Source organism: Lissotriton vulgaris, chromosome 3_1 (assembly GCF_964263255.1).
Source record: "Lissotriton vulgaris chromosome 3_1, aLisVul1.2, whole genome shotgun sequence".
In the NCBI taxonomy this organism is placed as follows: Eukaryota; Metazoa; Chordata; class Amphibia; order Caudata; family Salamandridae; genus Lissotriton; species Lissotriton vulgaris.
Genome location: NC_141689.1, coordinates 1,741,183,196 through 1,741,209,290, shown reverse-complemented (window position 1 = coordinate 1,741,209,290; position 26,095 = coordinate 1,741,183,196). Strand labels below are relative to the sequence as shown.

General features: G+C 44.7%; 1 protein-coding gene across 2 annotated transcripts in view; it reads left to right on the top strand.

The window, feature by feature from the left end:
* ELF2 (E74 like ETS transcription factor 2) overlaps positions 1 to 26,095 on the top strand; it is a 583,385-nt gene that overhangs the window by 353,157 nt on the left and 204,133 nt on the right. For both annotated transcript variants that reach the window (XM_086962169.1, XM_086962168.1), the window contains exon 5: positions 15,453 to 15,618. In XM_086962169.1, coding sequence (XP_086818295.1) covers positions 15,453 to 15,618 — 166 coding nt within the window. The remainder of the gene's footprint in view (positions 1 to 15,452; positions 15,619 to 26,095) is intronic.

The following is a 26,095-nucleotide window of genomic DNA, read 5'->3' as shown; positions in this document are numbered from 1 at the left end:
AGGGAAAGGGGTGTAACCACCCCCTTCTCAGGTCCACCCATAGGAAGGACCTAGCCAGGTAGTCCTGCCCCCATCCTTAGTATAAGTATAGGAGCTGTGTCCCTTGGACTTTAGATTACCCTGGACAAATCTATTGAAAGACATATCCTGGACCTTCGACATTCCATTCTGACTGGAAGACGGAAGCTATCTACCTTGTGGTTAAGGAGTGACCACCCTGTGCAAGCTGGCACCAACAGCAACTTTACCGGTCTGCAGTTTCAAGGCTCCCGTCGGATCCCGAAGACTCTGCGACACAGGAACTGAGCTTCCAGACTTCTCTGACTCTGACCCACATCAACAAAAAAACTGAGACCTGTGGCGGACACAAGAGACGTGGGACCAGAACCTCTGGACATCCTGCATTTTGCTACCTGCATTCCTTTCCTGAAACCTTAGGAGGTTGTGCATTGGGGTACGAGAAGCCCCAGCCCTGAGCACCATTTGCACCGAAGCCCAGACCCCCGCACTCCGCCAGTGTCCCGTGGGCCACGCCTTTGCATTTGAGCTCGACGCGTCTTCCCAGTTCCTAGCCCGTTGGCTAGTGAGCCCCCTGAAGACCTTTCTTTGAACTAAACCTGCTTTCCTGGTTGCTCCAGGCTTGCTCCAGCTTCCCTGAAAAGGAGAAGCGCCACAGACCTTGCTGGTCTGCAACAGAGCCAATCTCCATGTCCTGCGTGGGTTGCGGTTGCCAAGGCTTGTTGGGTCCAATCCAGATACCGACACCGCGGTCATCTAGAACCATTGTGGGGACAGCTCGAATCCAGCGCCTGGTCATCGTCGATGCCTCCTAGACCTCGTGGCTGAAGAGACAAGTTCGACTACTTCACCTGAAATCACCCGACATCGCCTGGTTCCTTCCTGGTCACTGGCTAGTGCCCCAGACTGTCCCTTCTGCTTTCAGGTTCTTCAGATATACGATCCACCCGGACACTTTCCCTCTGGTCGCCTGCAGCACTTCTTTGCAGCTCTCCATAGAAAATGACGACGAAACCCGACACGAAAAGACACCTATGCACCCGGCTTCCCTGGGTGAGGTAACACGGGTGCTCCCGTGCGTCTTGACTCTCGAAGTGTCCTAGTTTAAAAGGGTTCCATCCTAGTCCATCTGGAAGTGTCCTTAAATTGTATATTTGTAACTTGTACAATCTCCATAGAAAGCCAATGGTAACCTACGTCTGTGTTTAGACACTGCACGCGCCTCCCGTGGGCCTCCTACCTCCTAACCTTTGGTTGATTAGTGTAGCCCCAGTGATTCCATAGACCCTAGGCCTGCTTTCTAATTCTCTTGTGGTACTTATTCCACTTTCTTAGTTTATGGTTTGTGAGGCCCCTAGGGCATAACGTATACTGTGCAATTTATCGTATATTAACTGTGTGACTTGTATTGTATTTTTACCTCTAACCTCCTAAAGAGTGCAGAGGGGTTGTGTTTAGATTAAATACATATATATTTGATATATACCTTGTGTGGTGTCCTTTCATTTGGTACTCAAGGGATTATAATTGGTAAAACAACTTGCTTAACTCGCCTACTGAAGTCTTAGCCTGAAGACTGCTGGTTCATGCTACCACTTGGATAGCTTTCTATAAGGTTGACTTTAAAACCACCATCAATAAGGGTCGATTAGACTGGTGCAAGGTGCCCATTAGAAATAGTGGACATCATATGCCAGGCTAACTTCTCACAGGTCCCTTAAAGGGACCTCAACATTTACCCAACGTAGTCCTCAGCACGGGTCAAGGCAGTGGACTCCAAAATTCCAACGATGCGCGGATTGTTTCGTCTCGATCGAGCCTCCAAGTCCTCGTTCTTGTTTCTGATTACTTCCAGGACTTTTTCCATACTAAGTAGTTTTTCGCGCATTGTGCTCAGTCATCCTCTAGCGCAGATGTGTGCTGCTCAACCTGCCCGATGCGTTAGTCGTGGCTAGTTACCTTGTCCTTTAGCCTGTCCAGTATATCCGCCATATACTCAATTTTCTGGTCAATGGCTGTGAGAGCTTGAGCTCCCTAAACATTTTGCGGATGTCCGGCTCTTGGGTGGCCACGGCGTTTACACTCTGCTCCTGCTGTTCGTTCATCTGCGGATCAATGCTTCTGCGGGGGGTCGGCGTTGATCGAAGGACAGTGTAGTTTGTTGGGTGTCCGACTTTCACATGTCCACCCTGGGCCGCTTATTTGCACCTCGGGACACTAGGCAATTCTTCACCAGGAGTGTCGCCCTGCTGCTCTCTCCCCTGAGGCCACCAGACCCCCCCCCTCCCGATGTGCAGGCCTCAGTGTCACCTTGCCCACTCCGCACAGCACGTTCCACCTATGCTACACAGCTCCAGGACTCCTCACTTATGTGCAGGCCGCTCACAGTGCCAGCAGGGGGTCCCAATGTCCCCACCCCAGCCCTTGTGCTTCATTCGTCCCCAATGATGCTCTCTTTTTGGGGGAGGGGGGACCTTCGCACCGCTAACTGTTCAGCCCACCCTGACTGCGCTCCTCACATGATGCGCAAAGTGTAAGCCTGCAACTGCGGACTCTCGGGTTCTCGGCTGCTCCAACCAGGCCACTCCCCGTGCCTGAGCGCCGGGGGCCCACCAGCCTCGCCACTCCCGCCCATGGCGCTGACACAGAGGAACCCTCCTCTCCTGGTTGCCTCACTCCACTCTGCTCTCTGAGCCTCTCAGCTTATCGTCAGTGTGCCGCAAAACTGCACGGTCTCCAGTTCCATCCAGCAAGGTGACTGGGCCGCAGTGCCACCTTCCGAGCACCTCTCTCCGATCACCAATGCATCCACCGGCCCTACTTCTGGCTGTCACGTCGCTGCTCCGCGGGTCCGCTCTGCTGCAGCCTCCCGCTGTCTCGCTGTGTTGCTTTGCAGATCCACCTGCGCCACCGGGGCCATTTCAGTCAGGTCAGGAGGGGAACCATAACCAGAGTCTTGCGCTTCACGGTGCCACCATTTTGACCTCGGCTCAGCCTGCACCACTCTTTGCCCAGTATATCACTGTGCCCCGCGTCCAGGGTCAGCTAATGCTTGCCTCGGTAGTTACGAGGAACTCCCCCCTCAGTTTTTAGCTTAAATGCCTGCTCATACTGCCAGATTTCGATGGATTGCCCCTCCAGCCTGCAGAGCCTCTCATAGTGGCTGCCATCTTACAGTCTGGCTCACTAGTGCCCCAGCCCCTGAAGCTCCACTATAATTTCTCTGATAATGTATTATATTGTTTCTGGATGATATGGCTAGTTTATCTTCCACCACTGTGTCAGATGTGATTTGTGCCACCCACTGCTGTTGTGATTTGGGGCTTAAGTTTGCCTATATGATTGTATGTTTGTCAGGTAGTGAAGGCGGGGACTACTACTTATTAAGGTGAGACGGCAAGTTAAAGAGCTGTCTGCCCAAAAGAATAAACAGGTTACAGTACTACAAAGCGCAAAATGGCTGTAAAAAGATAGACGGGAGACTAGCAAAAGTAACCGTTTAACAATGTTTGATCAAAGTAAGGGACATACTAGTATATGACAAGGGGTCTCAGCTTAGGGATTGTCTTATGGATTGATACCAGCAGCTTTCTCGTAACTAGTCATACGACAAAGCCATTGTTTGGGCCTGCTGTTATAAAGACTTTTGTACTCTGTGCAATGTTGACCGAAACGGACAGTAACACTGAGACCGGTAAGAATCCAAAGGACTTGGGTACAACACAAAAGCTTTTCCTTTATGTAACAGAACATAGAACCGTCCTGAGGCCACAGAAAACAGAGTGAGAAGAATAACCAGAATGCCATATAAAGAGCAGGAAACCAGTCCATAAGCAAGAACTGAGACTGAAGGCATATACTCCACTAGAGCTCGGGGAACAATAGAGATGTCAAGTAGTCCGGGAGAAAATCAGGATAAGAACTCATGAACGGGGCATTAGAAATCAAGATCAGGAATTCTAAGATAAGCAGAAGCTGTACGGACAGGCACTAGTATGTTCAATGTCCTGTTAGTAAAGGGAAGCCGGAAGTAAGATTCAGAACCAAGACCTTGAAGAATGTACCCAACAGGCACTGCAACAACTGTTACTCTGCTAGTACTTGGAACTAATGCAAGGTTAAGCAGGTAACCGAAGCCAGGAAACAAAAGTGACTGCTTCCAACTCAGCGAATAAGTGGCCAGAAGCCCAAAGGAGAAAACGCAGAAATTCAGGATATCTTGGTAGAAAGGTAAGGCAGAAAGTCACCTTCTTTCATTGCTCCCGTTTAAAATTACAGATGGTGAAAAGGAGAGAAATAGTTAGTAATTTTCCAAATAAGTTAATTTGTGTGTTTAATAGCCTGTGTTTACAAACCTCTCCATCTCAGCATTGGAATAAATGTAATTTGTATTTACAATAAAACAAAACCTCTCTCCCTTAAAACTCCCCCCAGTCAAAACCGCAAAATAGAAATTGAGCCTTGCCCCAGTATTGGAACTTTCATAGATTCCCATGCTTTGTATCATTCCCCGTCGTCGGAATGGGAGTCTCGGTAATAAAAAATACCATAGTAGTAGGTACAAAAGAGAAAGGAAAGGCCTAGGCCTCATTCCCTTTTGTAGCATATCAGCCTCTTTTTGTAAAAGAGACCAAACTCTAGGCATCAGCCAATCAGAAGAGCCTCACCCCTAGAACCTTCCAGGAGGAACCTCGGAGCCTCAGATTTTCTACCGCACGTTGTGCTAGGTAGTCTCCATTGAGCTCTGCTCTATTTTCAACTCTTTCTACTACATTTCTACAGTTATTTCTTCAGGATTTTCTTCAGATTACTTCAGAAAACTCTCTTTTTCTTCAACATGTCTGAGGTTGAGAAAAAGAAAGCCCTTTTCAAGCCCTGTTCCACCTGTGGGAAGAAAAGGCTTTTTGTGGAGGACAAACACAAGGATTGCATCTACTGCCTTTATCCAGATCACAAGGCAGAGGACTGTAAGATTTGCTGCACTCTCTCCACCAAGACCTTGAGAGATCGTGCTGGAAGACTTCTTACTTGGCTGCAGAGGCAGAAGGAGAGGAAACATGGAGTTTCCAGTGATGAGGAGGAATCGGCTTCATTTGCTTCCTCAAGAAGGTCAGTGAAAAGGGGTAGAGGGTCCCCATCTTCCTCCGTTGGGCGCCCCTCAAAGGCTTCAAAGAAGACCCCCAAGGAGTCTGATGGCCGGGGTTCAGGAAGTTCCCCCACCACAGTGGGACGGATAAGGCAGAACTGGTTTTGCCTCCTAAGGGTGAGAAGACAGACCCAGCCTTCAAAAAACCCTCATCTCATTCTTCAGAGAGGAGTTCCAAGTCCTCTACGACGAAGACTTTGTCGACGGTGGCTCCGTCGACGACGAAAATGAAGCCCAAAATCCAATTGGTCCCGTCGACGGGCTCGTCGGCGGGAGGGTCGGCGACGAAAGCTCCGTCATCGTCGTCGAAGAAGGGGACGTCGACGGCAGTGTCGACGGAGAGTGTGTCGACGACATCGTCGACGAAGACGAAGACATCGTCGACGAAGAAACCATCATCGTCGACGGCACTGACGACGACGACGGTCATGTCGTCGACGAGTGCATCGACGACGACGACAATATCTACATCGTCGGCGGGCTCGTCGTCGATGGCGTCGACGACATCTGCAATTCCTATATCGTCGACGAGGATTTCTCCAGCGTCGACGGAACAACCGACGATACTGGCTGCAGAGAGGCGGGTGACGATTTCTTAGACGAGAATCACGCCTGAGATGACATCCCCGAGAAGGGTGACCTCTTTACCGCCGACTATGTTGTTGGACCAGGAGGACTCTGAGGGAGACGGGCAGGATGCTTTTGAATATGCCAATAGCCCATCTCAGCTTCTCATCAAGAGTCAGGACACAGATTCAGAGGAAGCATATGGTCAAGGCGAAGGCGAATATCACCATACAGCCCACTCTAAAAGCTATGAGCAACCAGAGATGATTTCAGTTCTGACAACATTCCTGCATGACCTACAAGATGCTGCAGGACTACAAGTCGAAAGCTGAAAGGCCAGCACCACGTAGGTCTGCTCTGTCGACACCAGTGAGGAACCAATCATCTGTAGTCCCTCCGGTGCACCCGATACAGACACCACCTCAACCGCAGCGGCCAGTGCCTCAGGCTACGTCGGAGCCAGCCGATGATCCGGATGGAGATAATGATGATGATAATGATGTATCATCCGATGATAATCAAGACTCGGATCAGGACGGGGATGAATACAATGACTACATCATCCCAGATCAAGCTTCGCCTCATCAAGACTTAGGAGATTCTCCTCCTGCTGACATCGGCAATTTTCACCAACTGATGGAGCGTGCAGCTGGAAGATTTAAATTGGTAATGCCTGCTCAAACCACAGACTGTTTCTTATACGACTTTAAAGAAACTCACCGCAAAACAACAAGGTCGATTCCAATTGTGGAACATCTGTGGGAGGAAGGTTTGAAAGCCATGAAAAACCCAGCGACGGTGGTCCCTGTGCTACCGCGCCTGGATAAAAAGTATAAAGCACCAGATGATGGACCTGCAGCGCTAACGGGCCATCCCAAACCTGACTCTGTTATCTCACAGGCAGCACAAAGGAAGTCACGGAACCCTTCTGCTCCCTTGACGGCCCCTCCTGACAAGGATGGACGACGGCTTGATAACACGGGCAAGCGGTTTTCATCGATAGCAAGCCTTCTGGTTCGCGCCGCCAATGCTTTGGCAATATTGGGACGATATGATCGCCAATTATGGTGCGATATAGCTCTATATTTAGAACAACTTCCACCAGAGTCACTGCTGGAAGCAAAGAAAACTTTGCAAGAAGGTGAGGCGGTCTCGATGGAAATAATAGACTGTGCCATGGACATTGCCACAACGTCCTTTCGGGCTTTGGCAGGAGAGGCAGTGTTGAGACGCCAAGGGTGGCTAAAGGCAACTTGGTTTAGACCGGAAATTCAAAACAAGGTACTTGATCTGCCCTTTGATGGCGAGGCCCTCTTCGGTAAATTGGTCGATGATACTCTTCAAGAGATCAAAAAAGACACAAACAGCTAGATCGCTGGGAACCCTCCAGTATCGCAAAACTCCTTTTAGAGGTGCGAGAGGCAGAGGAGGTGGTTATAGAGGTTCATACCACCAACAACAGCAGCAGCGCTATTCTTCGAACAGCTCTGGATACCAACCAAACCGCCAGTCATACCAGCAAAGACAGGGCCAAACTTCAGGTTAATCTCAAGGCCTTACAACCAAGGCAAGCAGGCTGCCCGTGGACGGGACTCGTCCAAACGCCAATAGCGGCCTCCTGGCTCTGCCTACTGTTCCCTCCTCCAAGAGATCATCAGTTGGAGGCAGGGTGTCAAAATTCCTCAGGGTGGTCCCAAATTACATCGGACCGTTGGGTGCTCAACATCATAAAACGAGGACATACTTTGGAATTTATGGAAGTCCCTCCACCCAGACCCCCGGCAGCCATTCCATCGAAACATCTGCGTCTCCTAAGGCTCGAAGTACAACAAATGCTCCGCAAAGGAGCGATAGAGCCGGTCCCCTCCAACCAACAGGGCCAAGGTTTCTATTCCAGGTTCTTCCTGGTGAGGAAGACGCTGGAAAAATGGCGCCCCATCCTGGACCTCAGGGAGCTAAATGCCTATCTCATCTCCCTATCCTTCCGGATGGTATCCCTACAGGACGTTTTGAAAATGGTCAGCCTGGGGGATTTCATGGCCACGCTCGATCTGGAGGACGCGTACTTCCATGTCCCGATTCACCCAGCACACAGAAGGTTCCTACGCTTCACAGTAGCCAAGAGCCATTTTCAGTTCAGAGTTCTGCTGTTCGGCCTTCGCTCTGCCCCAAGGATTTTCACGAAGGTGATGGCACCTGTGGCAGCATTTCTGCGAAAGAACCACTTCCAGGTCTTCCCTTACCTGGACGATTGGTTACTGAAGGCCCCGACCAGAACATTAGCGCAGGACGCGGTGCAGGCTTGCACTAATCTGTTCCAAAATCTGGGTCTCACTTTGAACAGGGAGAAATCCATGCTGATACCCTCAAGAAGAGCACGGTTCCTAGGAGCAGTATTAGATTCAAAGCTCTCAAGACCATTTCCAACTCAAGAGAGGATACAGAAACTACAACGATTGGCACGAGACCTTCGAGGAAAAAAGTGTCTTTCTGTACGCAGCTACAAGTCGCTGCTAGGGGTGATGTTATCATGTATTCCCCTGATTCCGCACTGCAGACTGCGGATGCGTCCCCTGCAGGAGCAATTGGACCTCCAGTGGCAACAAGTACACGGATCGTTCGACGACAAGGTGGTTGTCACTCGAGAGATGAAAGAGGCAGTGATTTGGTGGTTGCATCAAGACAATTTGTGCCAAGGTCTATCCTTCGCAAGCGTTCCATCACCTCACATACTGACAACGGATGCGTCATTGGAGGGATGGGGAGCAGTGATGCAGGATCTGCAGATCAGCGGCCATTGGTCTCCTCGCGACCAAAAGCTAAACATCAACCTGTTGGAGCTGAGAGCGATCAGGCTAGCTCTTCAAGCCTTTCTTCCGCGACTCCAGGGTTCACAAGTGCTAGTCAGGACGGACAACACCACGGCTATGCATTATGTGAACAAGGAAGGAGGAACGAGGTCACTCCTCTTGTCGCGAGAAGCTCAACGGATACTGGAATGGACAATTCTTCACGGAATTTCTCAGAAGGCGGAGCACTTACCAGGAGTGCTAAACGAGGGCGCCGACAGGCTGAGCAGACTCACCTCAGTCAGTCACGAGTGGGAGCTAAAACAACAGGTTCTGGATCTGCTCTTTCACACAGGGGGCACACCAGAGCTGGACCTTTTTGCGACGCCAACCAACAAGAAGTGCCAAGCCTACGCCAGCAGGTTCTACCATCAGGGCTCATTGGGCAATGCCCTATCGATAAACTGGACGGGGAAGTTTCTTTACGCGTTTCCACCGATTCCCCGGATTCCACGCCTCATCAGGAAAATGAAGACGGAACCATGCAAGCTTATCCTTATAGCCCCGGCAGGGCTGAGACAATTTTGGTACACCGAGCTGCATCTGCTGTCGCTAGTCCCTCCAATATGGCTGGAGGAAGTTCCGGATCTCCTGACAATGTCCGGAGGACAGGTTTGGCATCCAGACCCAAGGTCGTTACACCTGACTGCATGGCTCCTGACCAGCGAGAATTCATGAATGTCCCTCTTTCCAAAAGATCAAAGACATCCTTTCCCAGGCCAGGGCCCCTTCAACAAACAAGACATACAGACTGAAATGGAAGAGATTCTGTATTTGGTGTAAAAAGGAAAGGTTGATCCTTTCACTTCAAAACCTCATCAACTCCTGCCTTACCTACTCTCGCTAGCTAAGTCTAATCTGTCCCATTCCACAATCAAAGTCCATTTGGCCGCAATTTCAAGATTCAGAAGATCTGACTCTGGTCCTTCGTTATGGTCTTCAAGAATTGTCAAGCAATTCCTCAAAGGCCTGTTCAGGGTCTATCCGCCAGTAAGATCTCCTCCTCCGACGTGGCATTTAAACTTGGTCCTGGCTCAACTGATGAAGGGACCTTTTGAGCCTATTCACTGCTCAGACCTGAAATACTTGTCATGGAAGTTGGCTTTGCTCTTAGCCCTCACCTCGGCAAGGCGAGTGGGGGAGTTGCAGGCCCTTACTATACAAGAACCGTTTTTGCAGTTCAAAAGGAACACAGTCATCTTGCGGACGAACCCAAGGTTCATTCCTAAAGTTCCTACAGACTTTCACTTAAATGAGCCAGTGATTCTAAAGACATTTTTTCCGAACCCAGTCACTCCAGCGGAAAAGACATTGCACACTCTGGATTTACAACAATGTCTAAAATTCTACATAGACCGTACCAAAGACTTTAGAAAGTCTTCGCAATTGTTCATTGCCTTTGGCGGTCCAAACAAAGGTCTCCCTCTGTCTAAACAGGGGATCTCAAGATGGATTTCGAGTGCTATTCTGCATTGCCACAAGATAGCAGGAAAACCTCTGGTGGGCAAGATTCGTGCTCACTCAACGAGATCAGTGGCATCTTCAACAGCCCTCTTTGCGGGGGTGCATATCAAAGACATTTGCAGGGCTGCTACCTGGAGCAGCGTGCACACGTTCACTAAGCATTACTGCTTAGAGTCATTGCAGCAGGATGATGCGGCAGTGGGCTAGGCTGTCCTGAGAAACCTCTTCAAGTGATTGGTGAGCTTTCCTTTCTATCCCACCTTCCATGGGTAACACATTTTGTACTTTTATTTCTAATGTTATAATGTACTTCTTTACAAAATGTGCTTATGGTGTTTACTGCTTGCTATTCTGATATAAAGCATGGGAATCTATGAAAGTTCCAATACTGGGGCAAGAAAACAAGTTACTTACCTGTAACTTTGGTTCCCCAGTATTGGTAACTTTCATAGATTCCCATGCGCCCACCCTCCTCCCCGGGGAAAGCTCAGCCTTCAGCAAGTAGGGTGTCTAGCACACAACAGCTACGAAAATCTGAGGCTCTGAGGTTCCTTCAGGAAGGTTCTAGGGGTGAGGCTCTTCTGATTGGCTGATGCCTAGAGTTTGGCCTCTTTTACAAAAAGAGGCTGATATGCTACAAAAGGGAATGAAGCCTAGGCCTTTCCTTTCTCTTTTGTACCTACTACTATGGTATTTTTTATTACCGAGACTCCCATTCCGACGACGGGGAATGATACAAAGCATGGGAATCTATGAAAGTTACCAATACTGGGGAACCAAAGTTACAGTTAAGTAACTTGTTTTCTTCCTTCTTATGAGCTGCTAATTGATTAAAAGGCACAATGTCCTTTTAAATGAGATTTCTTTTAATTGACAGAATTTGAGGAACTTTCTAGTGGTATAGATTTCCATTTGTAAATAGTTACTTCTGCTGTTTGTGTGTCGCCATAACCTGGATCCTCTTTTATGAATAACGTTTTGAGCATGTGCCAGTCTTTTGGAATAAATGAAAAAACAATTATACATACGTTGAGTGCATTTAGTGGGTCATTTCTCTTCATTCATTGGGCTATTCAACTGTCATTCAAGTTTTGCTTATGCCCACCATAGCATTCAGCATGGGTTATTGGTAAACCCACGTAAGGCATCGACCCTCTGCTCTCTTGCACTGTGAGTGATGGCATTTCCCTAATCGCACGTGCATATCCACCTAAAATAGAGAACTGGAGTGCCTGGGCCTGTGGGTCAGTACTTTACTTCATCAGTGCTTTTTTGCTTTCCGTTCTTTATCTTTTTTTATATTTTAGCCGCCCTTCTGTATTCAAACGATGTTGTCAGATAGCTCTAATTTGCAGTTGTTTGCACCAATAAGAATCCTATATTCCTGTGAAGTTTATGAAAATTGATTGCTCTACTCGTTTTAAGTTCACTTACAACCTAAAAAGCATATATACTGTCATATTAAAATTATATGTAAAGGCAAATTTAAATTTAAAATGATCTAAAAGTAGTTCCGAGAATAGAGAGCGACCATCGTCCCCTCCAATTGTCATTCCTCGATGAGTTTCTCACCTGTTTCGCAGAGTAATTAGAGTTTAGATGTGAGCCCTGACGATATTATAGTTAGTAATAATCGTCGCTCTTTAACCCCTTGCCCGCGGCCGGAATTCCGCTCCTGTGCGGCACATTCCGATCGCGGGCGTGGTCGTGACGGCTCCCGGCTGTCATCAGCACACGAGCACTGTGTGCCATGACGGACGCGAGCCGTCACCAGCAAGCAAGGGGTTCAAATGGGCTCATATACTAGAGGATAGTGAGGTATTGGCAAAAATTTATAATATATTTGCCGATACTTTTGACACACAATCAACTTTACCATTAGGGAAAAATTTATTTTTAGAACTACACAAACATTTTTTGACAGCATTGGTTCCGATTGTGCAAAAACCACAGTTGATGGACAGAATGCAGTACAATGTCGTACATTCACCCCAGTACAGAGATCTGGGCCTAAATCCATCGTTTTTTTGCACTCCACACCACCCCAGTTCAGACATGACCATATGCAAATCAGCCTTGACCCTGTGCCTCATGGGAACAGTCCAGCCCGAACTGCCAAGCCATGTCTTTCCTGGACCGGAATCAAGCATCCTAGGACCGTTTTCTGTCTATCAGCCGTCTTCAGCCAGGATAGCTCGACTCCAGTGGTGTGGAGAGCATGGGACTCACGTCTGAGCATACCCATCCCACTTGGGGTAACAAATGCAAAAACAACAGTTGATGGAAAGAATGCAGAACAATGTCATACATTCACCCCAGTACAGAGATCTGGGCCTAAATCCATCGTTTTTTGGTTCCGATTGTGACCAAAATGTCAAAAAGGAAGAATGGAGGAGGAAAAACTCCCAGTAGTGAAATAAATCCTTGGTATGACCAGGGTTGTCGCAATGTCAAGTTGGAACTAATACTGGCAATAAAAAATTGTAGTATGTCAAACATAAAGGATACTAGGCTCAAATATAGGAAAACTCTAGAGAAGGCCAAAAAAACATGGGACGGCGAAAATTGGTCCTATTTGCTTATAGCAGCTAAAAATAAGGACCAATTGGGCTTTTGGAGGCTTGTGGCTAAGGTGAATAAAACAGGGAAGGAAGCAAGACATTTATCATGATGCAGCCATTTGGGTCGACCACTTCACAAGGCTGTATGCAGCTCTAGATAGTGGCACGGCCCTAACTAATGACGTGTTGCCACTTAGTCCAAGTGAAGACAAGCTAGTTTTTGATTTAGAAGAAACAATATTGACTATTAATTTAGTTAAATCAGGGAAAGCCCCGGGACCTGACAAAATTCCGGGAGATCTATTTAAGCACGAAATCAGTGTCTGGGGCCCCTATATTAACTACTTCTGTAATGCCATAGCAGTGGGCGCAGAAATTCCAGAAATGTGGAAAGAGGCGGATATTTTTACAATTTTTTAAAAGGGAAACTGTTATGACCCAGTAAGTTATTGCCCTATTAGTTTAATTGATATTTTACAAAGTTTTTTCAAGGCACATTTTAAATCGTATGAATATATGGATTGAGGAGAACACTGTATTTTCCAAATTTCAGGCAGGTTTTAAACTTAAAACCAGTACAATAGATCAGGTCTTCAGATGTTCTTGTATATGTTGGAAATATGTAAACTTAAGAAAGGGGCTTCTTTACGTCGCCTTTGTAGACTTTAAGGCGGCATTTGATCTTATTCCTCGGGATTTGTTATGGGAGTCACTGAGATGTCAAGGGTTGCCAGCTAACCTACTCGAACAGATTATGAGACTACATGAAAATAACTATGCCAAGGTTAGATGGGGTCCCAAGGGCGAACTAACAGGACCAATCCCTATAAAAAGGGGGGTTTGCAAAGGATGCATACTGGCACCCACATTATTCCAATTATACGTCAACGATATTCCAATTTTTTTGAATGGCTGTAAAAACGATGCACCAAAAAAACTAAGGGGCGAAGTGGTGCCAGCACTTCTATTCGCTGACGACACTATACTAATATTTCAAACACCCAAGGGGTTACAACGTTTAATAGAGTTGTTCCACACAAATTGCAACACCAAAGGCCTTCAAATCAATATTAGTAAGACTAAATACATGGCCATAAATCCCCACAAGACCTTTCGGGAAAACATCGTTTTGAATGGTCACAAGTTGGAATACCTACAGAGTTTTAGCTATTTGGGTGTTTCTTTGGATACTAAACTATCATGGAAGACCCAATTAGAAAAAAGTAAGATAACCCTGACACAAAATACATTGCCAATTATGAAAAGGCATGGGAATAGTTTTACTAAGGCTGTTTACCCAGTACTGGAGGTGTTTAAATATAAAGCTCAATCTGTTGCATTATATGGGACTGGAATATGGGGACCCTTTTGTAAAAATTATTTTGAGGTGGGAGAAAATACATTTTATAGATCCCTTTTAAGGCTCCCTGTACGTACGCCATTAATACCAATTGTCTTGGACCTGAACATAAGAAGGACTGATCCCTACGCAACTCTATGACCTCTTACACTATGTGTAAGACTCTGGTCAACTCCGGAGTTGTTAGATTATAAGGCTGGTTTAGAAGAAATTATGGAATTGGATCAGAACAAAAGTATCACATGGCTCAGACATGTTTGTCTATGGTTGAAAAGGATTGGTTAATCCCAATTTTGGGACGACCCGTCTTCATTGACCCAAGCTTCGAAAAAGGTATTAAAATCTACATTTTGGGCATATATTCAAAGTACTGTGCTACATAATTCAACAGGTGGGTGTTAACAACAAGGTTCCTTTTGTTTAAAGATATGGCATATTTTGAACCTTTCTTGGACGAGGTGCACCCTCAACTTGCCAAGACACTATACATGAAATTTAGATATGGTGTAACGAACATCAATACAACTGTAGCAATTTGGGCCAGTAATCATACTGAAAACATTGATGATTTGTGTACTTTTTGTCCAGACAAAGCCAACGAAAATGAGCTGCATGTTCTTTTCTTTTGTCCTGTATATGCCAAGGCTAAGAAAAAATGGATCAAACAGATCTGTTTAAACCTAGGAATGAGATCATGCAAAGAGGCATAAAGAATTTAAAGACCGAAACTGCACAGGCCATTGTCTTTGGCGTTAGTAGATTTCTTCTAGCAGTCAGTTTTCTAAGAGCTAAAGTAGGTCTAAAGCTTTAGTGTATTGTCCGTATCTTCTTAAAATGTATCTATATAACACAGTTGTCTACAATGAAAAGACACAGGCAATTGTATTGTACCATGTATTAGTAAACATTTACTTATTAATTGATTTACATTTCTAATACTGGAATCTTTTAAAATGAATGCGGAATCTAAGTCTAATAATATAATGAGTTTTCCTATTTTAATTATTAATGCCTTTTTAACATATTTATATTAATATTTATGTTTTAACATAAGGGTGTAAGGGACATATAGACCCCGTTCCATTGTTTCTCTTTGTATACATTGCTTGCATGGACTTTTATTTGGACTATTTATAATTGTACTTAAAATTGTATGTGTTGTAAAGCATCTTTAAAGATTTTGAAATGAAATTTAAAATGTAATTGAAAATTTGTATTACAAGCATTAAGCTGCCACATTTAGGTTGCTTGTCTTAGATTTTTTCTTTTTGTTGTAAATGCTTGCAATAAAAAAAATAACCCTTGCACAAGTTTACCTAGGAAAGACCTATTGGTGTTGCCTTTATTTTTTCATAGCTGCACATGCTGAGAGTCTTTTCTTATAGTTATATTTACAGAAAAACTAAGAGGCAGTTTAAGTTGTGATATTCGGACCAATAATAACTATCTGGAGTTTGTATGGCTTTGTTTTTTATTTCGGTGTTTAGGAGGAAGTACAGGTCACCGAGTACCCTGCAGTGATCGTGGAACCAGTTCCTAGTGCAAGGCTAGAACAGGGTTATGCAGCTCAAATCTTGGTGTATGATGATGAAATGTTCATGATGCAAGATGTGGCAGAGGAGCAAGAAATTGAGACTGAAGTTGTGGAAACGGGTAATTATCTCCTTCATGACCAGTACTTGATATGTCCAAGTATATATTCAGATTATAAATACCATTTTAAAATATTCCTCAAATTGAAAGCTGTGTTGTGGTTTATATGTAGCCTGGTACTCAAACGTTGCTATATGCATTGACAAATACTGTGCATTTAGTTTTAAACCTTATAGTGCTCCCAAATGATGACGACCACACAGACTCCAAGAAGTGCAAGTTAAGTTTTCCATACATGGACCCCTTTGCAGTGCTGACACAATGAAATGTAGGTTTGGCTTCCTGTCATTGTTTCAGTACATCCAATAATCAAACCATATTTTTTTCACTGTAGTCTTCCTTTTTGGTTTGAGTTTCTTTAGTTGGTAAACCAAACTGCATCTATCAAACACTCAAAAATGTTGAAAGGCAGAATGTTTTCTCTGGCAGGAGTGCATCCCCAGCAGATTTGCCTGCAAAGGGCTGTTGAAATATGTTCAGCCTTTATAAGGAGTTTTTTATTCCCGAGCTAGTGTGACAATTTCTAAACATCTGATTCCTCAAGAAGTAGTAGTTTAAGATGGCCACTGTGATCCACTTTCTCCAAGCCCTCTCCCTGAATCTCTGGATTATGATTACAGTTCTTAATTTATCTTCTTTCAAATCATTGAGACAGTGTCCTAATTTCCCTTCGGTGTATCCAGCATTAATAACCCTTCCAGATTGTTTCCCTTGTTTCAGTTTGAACTGAACTGACCTCTGCCATAACACTATTTTATCAAAAGGATATAGTTGGCTGCCTCTCCTTTTTGTAGTGGTAGTACATTCACTTATATCCAAATCTGGATGACTGGTTCATTACATCAACCTACTTTGGCAAAACCACAGAAAACCTGCAAAGAACTTGGTCCCTTTGTTAAGGCCTCGGTCTTTTACTCCATTTTGAAAAGTCTTCTTGGCAGTTTCACGGTGTGTCCTGCTCCTAAATATAAGTAGTGTACCTCCAACTGTTGAGCGCTCAAAGCATCTTGTATTTTCCTGTTACTAATGGCCACTTTCATTGAGTTCAGAACAGCTCTACCTAGCGCAGGCGTTTCAGGTGCAAAGGTGTGCCTGGCTATCCGTGCTGCTGAACGGGACTGCGGATGCTGGCTTTACCAGGCATGCCTACAAAGCCATTTTTGGGATTCAGTAATTCTACAACTGTGCTACTCAAGTGGAGGGGGGTAATGAAAAAGGTTCCCTCTGCATGGGACTTTGCGTGAAGCAGTTAGTAGTCAGCCAACAGGCCTTGGCTCCGGCAAATGTTACGATTGGATCAGTCTTCTTCCAGAGGCCCAGTGAATGCTGTAAAGGGCTGATACTCGCTCAGGTTCAGGACCATGCTTCCCAGAAGGCACCTGGCTGGTTAATTTTGGGCTGGCCCACAACCGAGCCCGGTGGTCAGTTCTTTGGATGGTGGAAGTGCAGTTTGTGCCTGCCGACTGCAGGTACTAGTACCTCTAGCCCTAGGATGTCCTGATGAAGTCTTTAGGTTGCAGAGGGGTTTAACTTCCTTTTGGAATCTGTCTCTGGACCAGTCGTAGTATGGCAGGTGAAGGGGGGTTGCCATTTGTTACCTCTTCTTTGTGGAGTCCTGCCTTGTGCTGATACGGATCTTTTATTTGTCCTTCTTCAGAGCAGACTGATCTGGTATACTGGTGTCCGGGGTGCCCCTTAAATCTTCGATTTAGGGGGGTGTTTAGAGGGGTGCGCGCAGTAGCCAATGGACTACTAAACCAGCAGCGAATTCGTCCCTGAGGTGACCACAGTCGGACATCCGGGGGGGTTGTATGTCACCAAACTACCCAGATTCCTCTATTCTTCAGACTTTATTTTTTGGTAGCATCGTGGAGCTGGCTATCTCGGTTGTGTCCAATAGCCAGTCCGCCTGAACCTAGGTAAATATGTTAGCACATTTATGCCTGCATCATTAATATAATGCACCCTACCTCCTGGGCTTTAGGGGGCCTATGTTAGGGGGTGACATATATATTAAGGCAGTAGTGACCCTGTCACACATAGTTTGTACAGGATTGATCTTGAGCAGGGAAGCTGCTCTTGCAGGCTGTGGTAGCAGTCCTGCAGACTTTACATTAACCTGAGCCACTCGGGGTGGTACAAATAGTGCTAAAGGCCTCTTGACCCCTTTAACACCCTTGCCCTGGGTACCACTGGTACCATATACTAGGTACTTATGAAGACGGGGTTAAAGTACCTTGCAAATTAGATGTACCAATTCACATTGGCTTTTTAAGAGAAAGATCACTGGCACTGGGGCCTGCTTAGCAGGCTCCAGTGCATTTTCAGGTCAAATACCACTGCATCTAGAGCAAAAAGTGGTGGGCACCTTCTTACAGTAAATTGAGTTGCACATACCTTCAGTTTATAATGTTGATACTCTAGAGCATTAGTCACATCACACAACTCCCACCTGCACAATAAAAATACAATTAGCCTCTTTGGATCCTACTCCGATATAATGAAATCAAGGCAGCAATTGGTACCAAATCTCATTAGGGGCAGGCTTGGATGGAACAGTATATCTCAATGAGACCTGACCTACTAAGAACAGTACCTTGTAATTCAAAGGACCAGGGCTGTATATTACCCATACAAGACAGTAAATGTGTTACTTGCCTGTGTGTCCTACTGTTCATAACTTATATTAAACATCATCATGTACCACAGTTTTCAAAAAGCCTTAAAATAAATTGGAAAAATATATCACCACACAACTTTGTGAAAAAATGTGTGAAAGATTGGAAAACGCCTCACTGTAGTAACACCAAAGGGGGCTGCTGGCATATGTTTACCAGTATGCCTACACTATCATCACCGGTAGCTTTCCAATTGGAAGAAAAGGTAAAAGAAAAGAGATTCCTCCGAGCTGAGAAATCAATGAGAAAATGAGTGAAAAAAGACAGCACTATCAGTGCAAGAGTCACTGCGTGCCTACCAAGTCCCACAAACAACAAAAGAGAGGAGATGCAATCCTCAGTTAAAAGGAGGTACCGCTTACTTCTGCTGGGGGAGTTATTCAATGCAGTAAGTGCCCTCACTTAAAAACGGCATCTACTTGGCCATTCATAACAATATGGGCCAACATGTTTCGTTGCCTACTATATTCCGGCAACTTCGTCAGGGCAAGTGTGGGACCATGCAACACCTTGCTTGTTGATCACTCATGCCTGTGGTAACATGACAAAAGAGAATACATTAAAAAAAGAAAATACTGTGTACCAAATGTAAATAAAAATAGCAAATCTAGGTATCTCTGCAATCGAGATTGAGAAAACTCTCTCCTGAAATGTATACAACCATATTAATATACATTTACCAAGTGGCTATTGTAGTCCTTCATACCTGCACGCCACCATCTGGGACTGCGCGCTAAATAGTCACGGTCCCTCTCGTAACTGCTTATGTCAGTTTCACCTAGAATCATAATAAATCATATGTTAAAAGTTCTTTCCCTGTTACACATAGTTTTCCTTTTTTAACTGTAGAATCCTCATGTGCCTACAGCAATTGAAGTGAGTCTGATCTGTGGCTATCTTATCGTTTGCACCGCCATTGCTGAATCACCCTTACACCAAAAAAGCTTTACTGTTAGAAAAACCTTCAGTTGTCACACAAGCTAGCCACCACCTTCCATCTGTCGTGCGCGGTCAGTCTCACAACATTTGTGCAGAGACTCCCTTCCCCCTTACCCCATCCATGGTGTCTGGTTTCACTTAGTGCTCCGTACCGCTTTGTAAAAGACTGGATGCGAGCATTTGTATTTCAGGTTCCCCGGGGGAGAACGCCCCCGGAAGTACAAGGCCCGTAGGCAGATTCCGAGCAGTTCAAACAAGGTTCACGAGTACAGCGGTGGCCATTTCTAAAGTACCGCAAGTACTCAGAACCTATTTTTACATATGGTTTTCTTCATTGCTGTAATCTTCCTGAGCCTGCCTCATAATTCATGCCCCAACCCTTGGTTCTTTTACGTTTATTAGGAGATCTTTCATCATTCTGTATGCCAACCTACACCACTGAACAGCCACACTCCCACACCAACAATAATGTAAACTGTGTGTAAAAACCGAAACTGGTTCCCAATCGGGTACAATGTTCATCTTCCTATAGGAAATTAGGTTAGTACTCCATTGAGTATTGGGGCACAACAATCAAACTGTCATCTTTACCCAAATATTATTACAGAGACCCCACAAACTCCCTAGTAGCCTGTAGGCTCCTGTAAAAAAACGGGGGGTGGGGTATGTCATAAAATAGGAAAATGGCCGGAGATAATACTCCAAGGCAGAACATGTCTGCCCCAATTAGGCTTTATGTAGTTGTCAGGATGGGCTCAAATTTTCAATCAGATACAAATGCTCAACCCCACTCCTATTTACAAGATCAAAAGCCTCTCATGAATTTTCTACCTATCATCATTAATTCTTAGTTATGAAATAGTTGAGAAGGGTTATCTACTCACTTTATTCCATTCAATGGAATCATTCAGACCATGGCTGTCAACCTTCTCGGGAAAAATCCATCTTGCCTCTTTTCTTGCCAAAATTTCGTCAATGTTACATACATTGCCAACCACCCTCTCAAGGACAGTCCACTTTAGATCTCGAAAATGATGACCCTGTTCCCGAAAGTGTTGAACCAGGCAAGTAGTGAGTTTGCCTGCTTTTAGGGTGCTGAGATGTTCCTGCGTACAGAGCTTAACTTTTCGTGATGTTAGTCCAATGTAGTGCAAGCCACACTGACATGTAAGCCTGTAAATTACATGGGTTGTGTTACAGTTGGTGAACTTGTTTAAATTCCACACCTCCATTTTGCTGGCTGGGTGAGTTCACAAACTGAACAGCAACCGCAGGGATAATGTCCTGCTGGCACTGTCGAATCTTTTTTCCTAGGAAGAGGGCGTGTGTGGACCAACTTATCTTTTAAATTGGGAGCCCTTCTAAAAGGAAACCTGGGGGGTGGCATCTTCATTTCCCCTACATGGATGGAACAATGCCTCTAGACAACATCAGATGCAACTTACAAAACTATGATCCTGTACAGTAAGAGGAAGACAGTACCACTTGGAGGTAAGTGGCACTCGTTTCTCTCTCTTGATTATATGCTGCATTTGGTTTACTCGAATTGCGAAATACAAATGTTGTTCGCCAAAATACATCCTCAGAGGTTTAACCATGTGGATTAAAAAAATAAAACTGTGTAATGTCTTGCCTGTTTTATGTTCATTTCCAATGCTGATTTAAACATGAAGTTATGGTCAATTTTTCCTTTTTAAAGCGGATTTAAAGTAATTCAGAAATAATATTGGAATATATCTGCAAATGCACTTCACTTTGCTTAAGAACTATATATACATGTCAGTACGATTTTTCTTTCTCTATGAATTTTAAATTCAGAATGCTATCGCACATTAAAGAAACTCCTGTGATTTCACCATTCTCATAAATTGACTAAGTGGTAACGATCGGTTGTGGCAAATCATTGCAAGATCACCTACATGGTAATTTTCAATTTATCTTAATATTATTTTTTAGGTCTCGCTACGAATGCAGCGGAGCTGCTTCACTGGCGAAAGCAAAGACTCTATTGCTGTGGCTTTGGTGCGCGAAGGGAGACAGGACGTGGAACACGCGGACAGGAGTTGTGCCCTCCGTACGCGTGCACATCTCCTGTCGGTGCGTGCCACCTCCTGTCTCCGGAGGCTGTCAGCGCACGCATCGCGTCGCGTGCTTTCCCTTTCCCTCGTTTTCCAGCATTTAACAAAAACATTTGCTTTCCTTGATCAGCCCCATTTAGAAGCGGCACAACCGGAATGTTTAAGAAGTGAAGGCAGGGTTGGTCTCTACTTCGCTGTTAGAAAACCAGCTCCCGACGTGTAATTTAGAAAGTGGATGTGGTTTGGGTGTCGGGTGACACAGTTCACATTTTGCAGTGGATGTTCTGTTACTTCTCTCCTCTAAATAACCCCTGGCAGCCTAATTCCGAGTCGTCCATCTTTTTGTGTGCAAATAATGAAAATAATAAATACTGGGGACATTTGAAGGTGGTGAGGTGGAAAAGTTCAGGACGAGTGCCCGCTGGCGAGCGACTGCAGAGTGAGCCCAAGTGGCCTAAGAGGGGTATTCGCATCTGATGGGAACTGTCCGGTGGCCAGCTCATGGAAGTAGCCTGCTCTGGCATGAAGCGCTATTCAAAGACGAAACCCGATCAATGTAAATGACGTGCAGTGCATAAATCAGACAACGGCATCTCTCCTTCATTATGGATTTTCTACAAAGAAGGCTTAATTAGAAGGAGGTGAAAGCCAACTTGTGTCACAGCATCGCATTTCCTGTTTGACACACATCTTTTCTGACGCCAGTCATTCTTACCTTGTTCAGCAAAATAGTACGCCCACGAGATGACGCGAACCTATTAAGCTTGGGAATAGTTTGTGTTAACTTCAGAGCTCAGCGCAGCGCATTCTCTATAGTCTAGTAACAACTATACGAAGGACACATTGCTTTCAAAAAGTAGATTGTTACTGTAGTTGTCAGCACCTGGGAATGGAAAAATTTATTTGACCGATTCTAAACAGCGGGCAGTTAAGTTGAAAGCGTTGCTCCATTTCTGTTTTTAAAACTGGTCCGTTGGCGAGCATGTTACTCTGAAGGACCTACTCGGATGAATTAGTTACTTACCTGTAATCCTAGTTCTCTTCCAGGGGTATCCTCATCAAAGTCATAAGCATTAGAATATTGCCGCCCATGAGCGGGACCCCGGAAATACTATATTATATGTGCCATATATATATATATATATATATATATATATATATATATATATATATATATATATTAAACGCAATTGATACACAGACCCTGGAGTGCGAGTCTTTTGTGTGGTTCCTGCTAAAACGTTGGTCGGGAGCCCTTTCTAACATATATGTATATATATATATATATATCCAGTCTTGCCAAACTCATCCGATACGAAGAAGGCGCTGACACCATGAATCTCAATCCAAACTCGATTTATTTACTCACTGTCTGCTTAGACGCGTTTCGGCGTTGCCGCCTTGTTCACTACATCTGCATTCAAAATGAGCTCATACATATATACTGTGGAGATATGGGCGTGTCTAACAATTAACACACAGGTTCAGACCAGGTATTACCATGGTTACATGATGGTAAATCTGGGATGTTACACAAAGTCTTTTCTCCATCCTTATTACCGAGTATTCATTGCAGAAAAAATTTTTACACAACAGAATTTAAAAATTCATAAATCACCTAAACAAGTGTTCAAAGTAATAGTAATAACAACCTTTTCCTCAAATAGCATGTTACAAATCACAGCTATTGAAAAGGTAAATTAAAAACATTTGCTGCCATTTCTGCGTTTAAATAATAAGTTAACACTTTTTGCCGCTTTTTTACCCTGAGTGCCTGCCATGGATGTGCCCTTTATAAGGTCCTAACTTAGTAGACCCTCTGGTTTGCCTGTGCATCCCAGTCTCCCATGTGTCATGCTGGTGTGTGTACCATTACAGCGTGTTTTGTGTGGGGGTGGGCTGGTTCGCCTTCTATGATCCCCGTTGTTGCCGCTTGGGACCTGAGCATCTCCCCGGGTAAGTACTGCCGCGCGTTATAGCCATTAGCTTCTTTCCTAACGCTACAATGTTGCAAAAAGCTATCACCGCCGCCGGCTCTGAGGGTAGCTTAAAAGTTAGCTGGGTTGAAACAATTTCTCGCGCTGAAACCGGTTCAGAAATAATGCGCGCGTGTTTCATGCCTGTTATCACGGTCTGCTAACAAAGTGAATATTCGTGTATTTGTGCCGCCATTATTAACGCAACATAGTATCTGAATCTCTGACATGGACCCTCGCGCATGCACTCGCTCAGAAGTTTATCTCAAGAAATACTGCCCTAGTGGGCTTAGCGGCTTGCTCATTCATTTTTGTGTAAAATCATACTGTAAAGTCACATCAAACAACAAGGGCATAGGCATGAGCATGGTCATACTCTAAGTAGAGCTGGTAATTGTAGGGTAACCAGGGCAAAGTGTTTCGTAAATGTGCACTAAAGTGTACAATTAAAATAAATAAAAGGAAAAGACTATAAGTTGTGCCTTGTGTTCAGACCTAAAACTGTGTCTGAAAGGTGCTCTTATGTGCCCATAAGTACCCCGTGAAAGGTGTGGTAGTTGAACTGCAGATGTTCATCGAATGGTACTAGGGGGAAAGGAAGCGCTAAGGGTGTATTCTGATTACCTTATTATAGGTGGACACTTAAGGCTTCTTCCGCATTCAGGCCGAATGGGATCTTTGAGTTCAGGAGTATGATATACCTGGACTCCAGGCGGCGCAGTGCCAAAGGGCGATTGCCACCCCTGACATTTTTGGGAATGCTATCAATTACAAAATATTGAATGTTTTTAGCATTGCCATTGTGGGTTTCATGAATGTGTCTCGCTACGGGGTACGTAGGATCATTGTTGGAGATTGCACGCAAATGTTGCAAGATCCGTACGTGGGCTGGATGAATGGTGGAACCTACATATCTTTTACCGCATGAACATGCTAGTACGTAAACTGCAAAGTCAGTCTTGCACGTAAATGCATCCCTCAAAATATAAGGTTTAATCCTGAAGGGGACTTGCACTTTTGTAGTGTTCACACCATAGGTGCAGGCTTTACATTTTGAACACTTTTTAAAGCCCCTCTGGGAATCTAGCCAGTTTTTGGTCTTTCTAAGGGTAGGCGCATTGCAGACCAACTCTTCTCTCATGGATTTAGCCTTTTTAAATGTGATTAAGGGACTAGTGCCCACCAATTCTCCTATGCTTGGGTCTCCCCGGACTAAGGGCCAATGCCTCCTCAGGATCTTTCGTAGGTTACTATGGTATCTATTGTAACCCGTTATTAATCTAGGAGGGTCCTTACTATTGGAAGTTGTTGTGTTTTTATTGATGATTTTAGGGAAGATGAGATCTTTCCTTTTCTTTCCTTTACATTTGTCATCAGCTCTCTTGCAACTGCTGCTGGTATACCCTCTATCCCTGAGTCTTCCAAACAACTCTTGTTTGGCATTGGAGAGCCCTTCTTCCGTGCTACAATTACGTGTCATTCTAAGGCACTCAGCATAGGGAATGGATTGTTTCAGTGGTGTAGGATGGAAACTGTGTGAGTGCAGAAGGGCATTCCCTGCGGTAGGCTTTCTGTATGTGCGTGTCTGTATTTTGTTGTCCTGTACAAATAGTTCTAAATCAAGGATTTGGATAATGGCATCATTGGTGTTACATGTAAACTTTAGGTTCAGAGCATTTTCATTCAGAGCCAACACAAATTTTTCTGCTTCTTCGACACTACCCTGCCATAAAATAAAAATATCGTCAATGAACCTTTTGTACATCACCACATTATCTTTCATGATATCTTTATGTTGTACTCTCAGAACCTGCTCCTCCCACCAGCCCATATGCAGATTCGCATAGCTGGGGGAGAAGCAAGTACCCATGGCTGAGCCCTGGAGCTGTTTATAATGGAGTCTGTCAAAGATAAATACATTATTTGTCAAACACCACTCAGCCATTTCTAGTAACATTTGTGTGTGGTGGTATAGTTCAATGGGTCTGTTACCAAGGTAGTATTTCATGGCATTGAGGCCATCTCGGTGTCTAATACTTGTGTAGAGTGATTGGACATCTAGTGTCATGAACCTGTAGTTATTATGCCAATCAATGTCAAAGATTTTTGCCAAGAAATCACTGGTATCTCTGATGTAGGCAGGGAGTTTTTTGACTTCTGGTTGAAGGAAATAGTCAATAAAAATACTTGTTTTCTCAAATAAACTGCCAATTGCTGATATAATCGGCCTTCCAGGGGGTATTTTCTCATTTTTGTGGACCTTGGGTATCAAGTACAGTTGAGGCGTGATCGGGTAGTCATTCTTCAAGTAGTTGAACTCGTCTTTACTAATGAGACCCATTCCCTTCCATTTATATAATTCATTATGGAACTTTTCCTGGATACCGACATTGTGGGTGGGGCTGACCCTTACATAGCAGTCCTTATCTTGTAGTTGGGTCTGAGCTTCTTGATTATACATTTGGAGGGGCCAAAGTACCACGTTACCCCCCTTATCTGACCATCTAACTACTATATCAGACCTGGCTTTTATTTTTGTCATTAAGTTGTTATATTTCCTTCTGTGATCTTGATTCTCTTTCCAATATTCTTTTGTGCTTTGCAGAGACGGGTCTTTTAGTTCTTTGATCACGTTGTCAGAAAATAGGTCTAAATTGTCTTTACCCATTATTGGCATGAATTGGGACTTGGGTTTAAAGTCTGTTTTGATTGAGGCAAAGATATTAATTTCTGATGCGGAGGCTGCCCCACTGGGAGTTATTCCGTCGCCTGTATTTTCTTGTTCTAAGTCTATTAGATCTCGTAG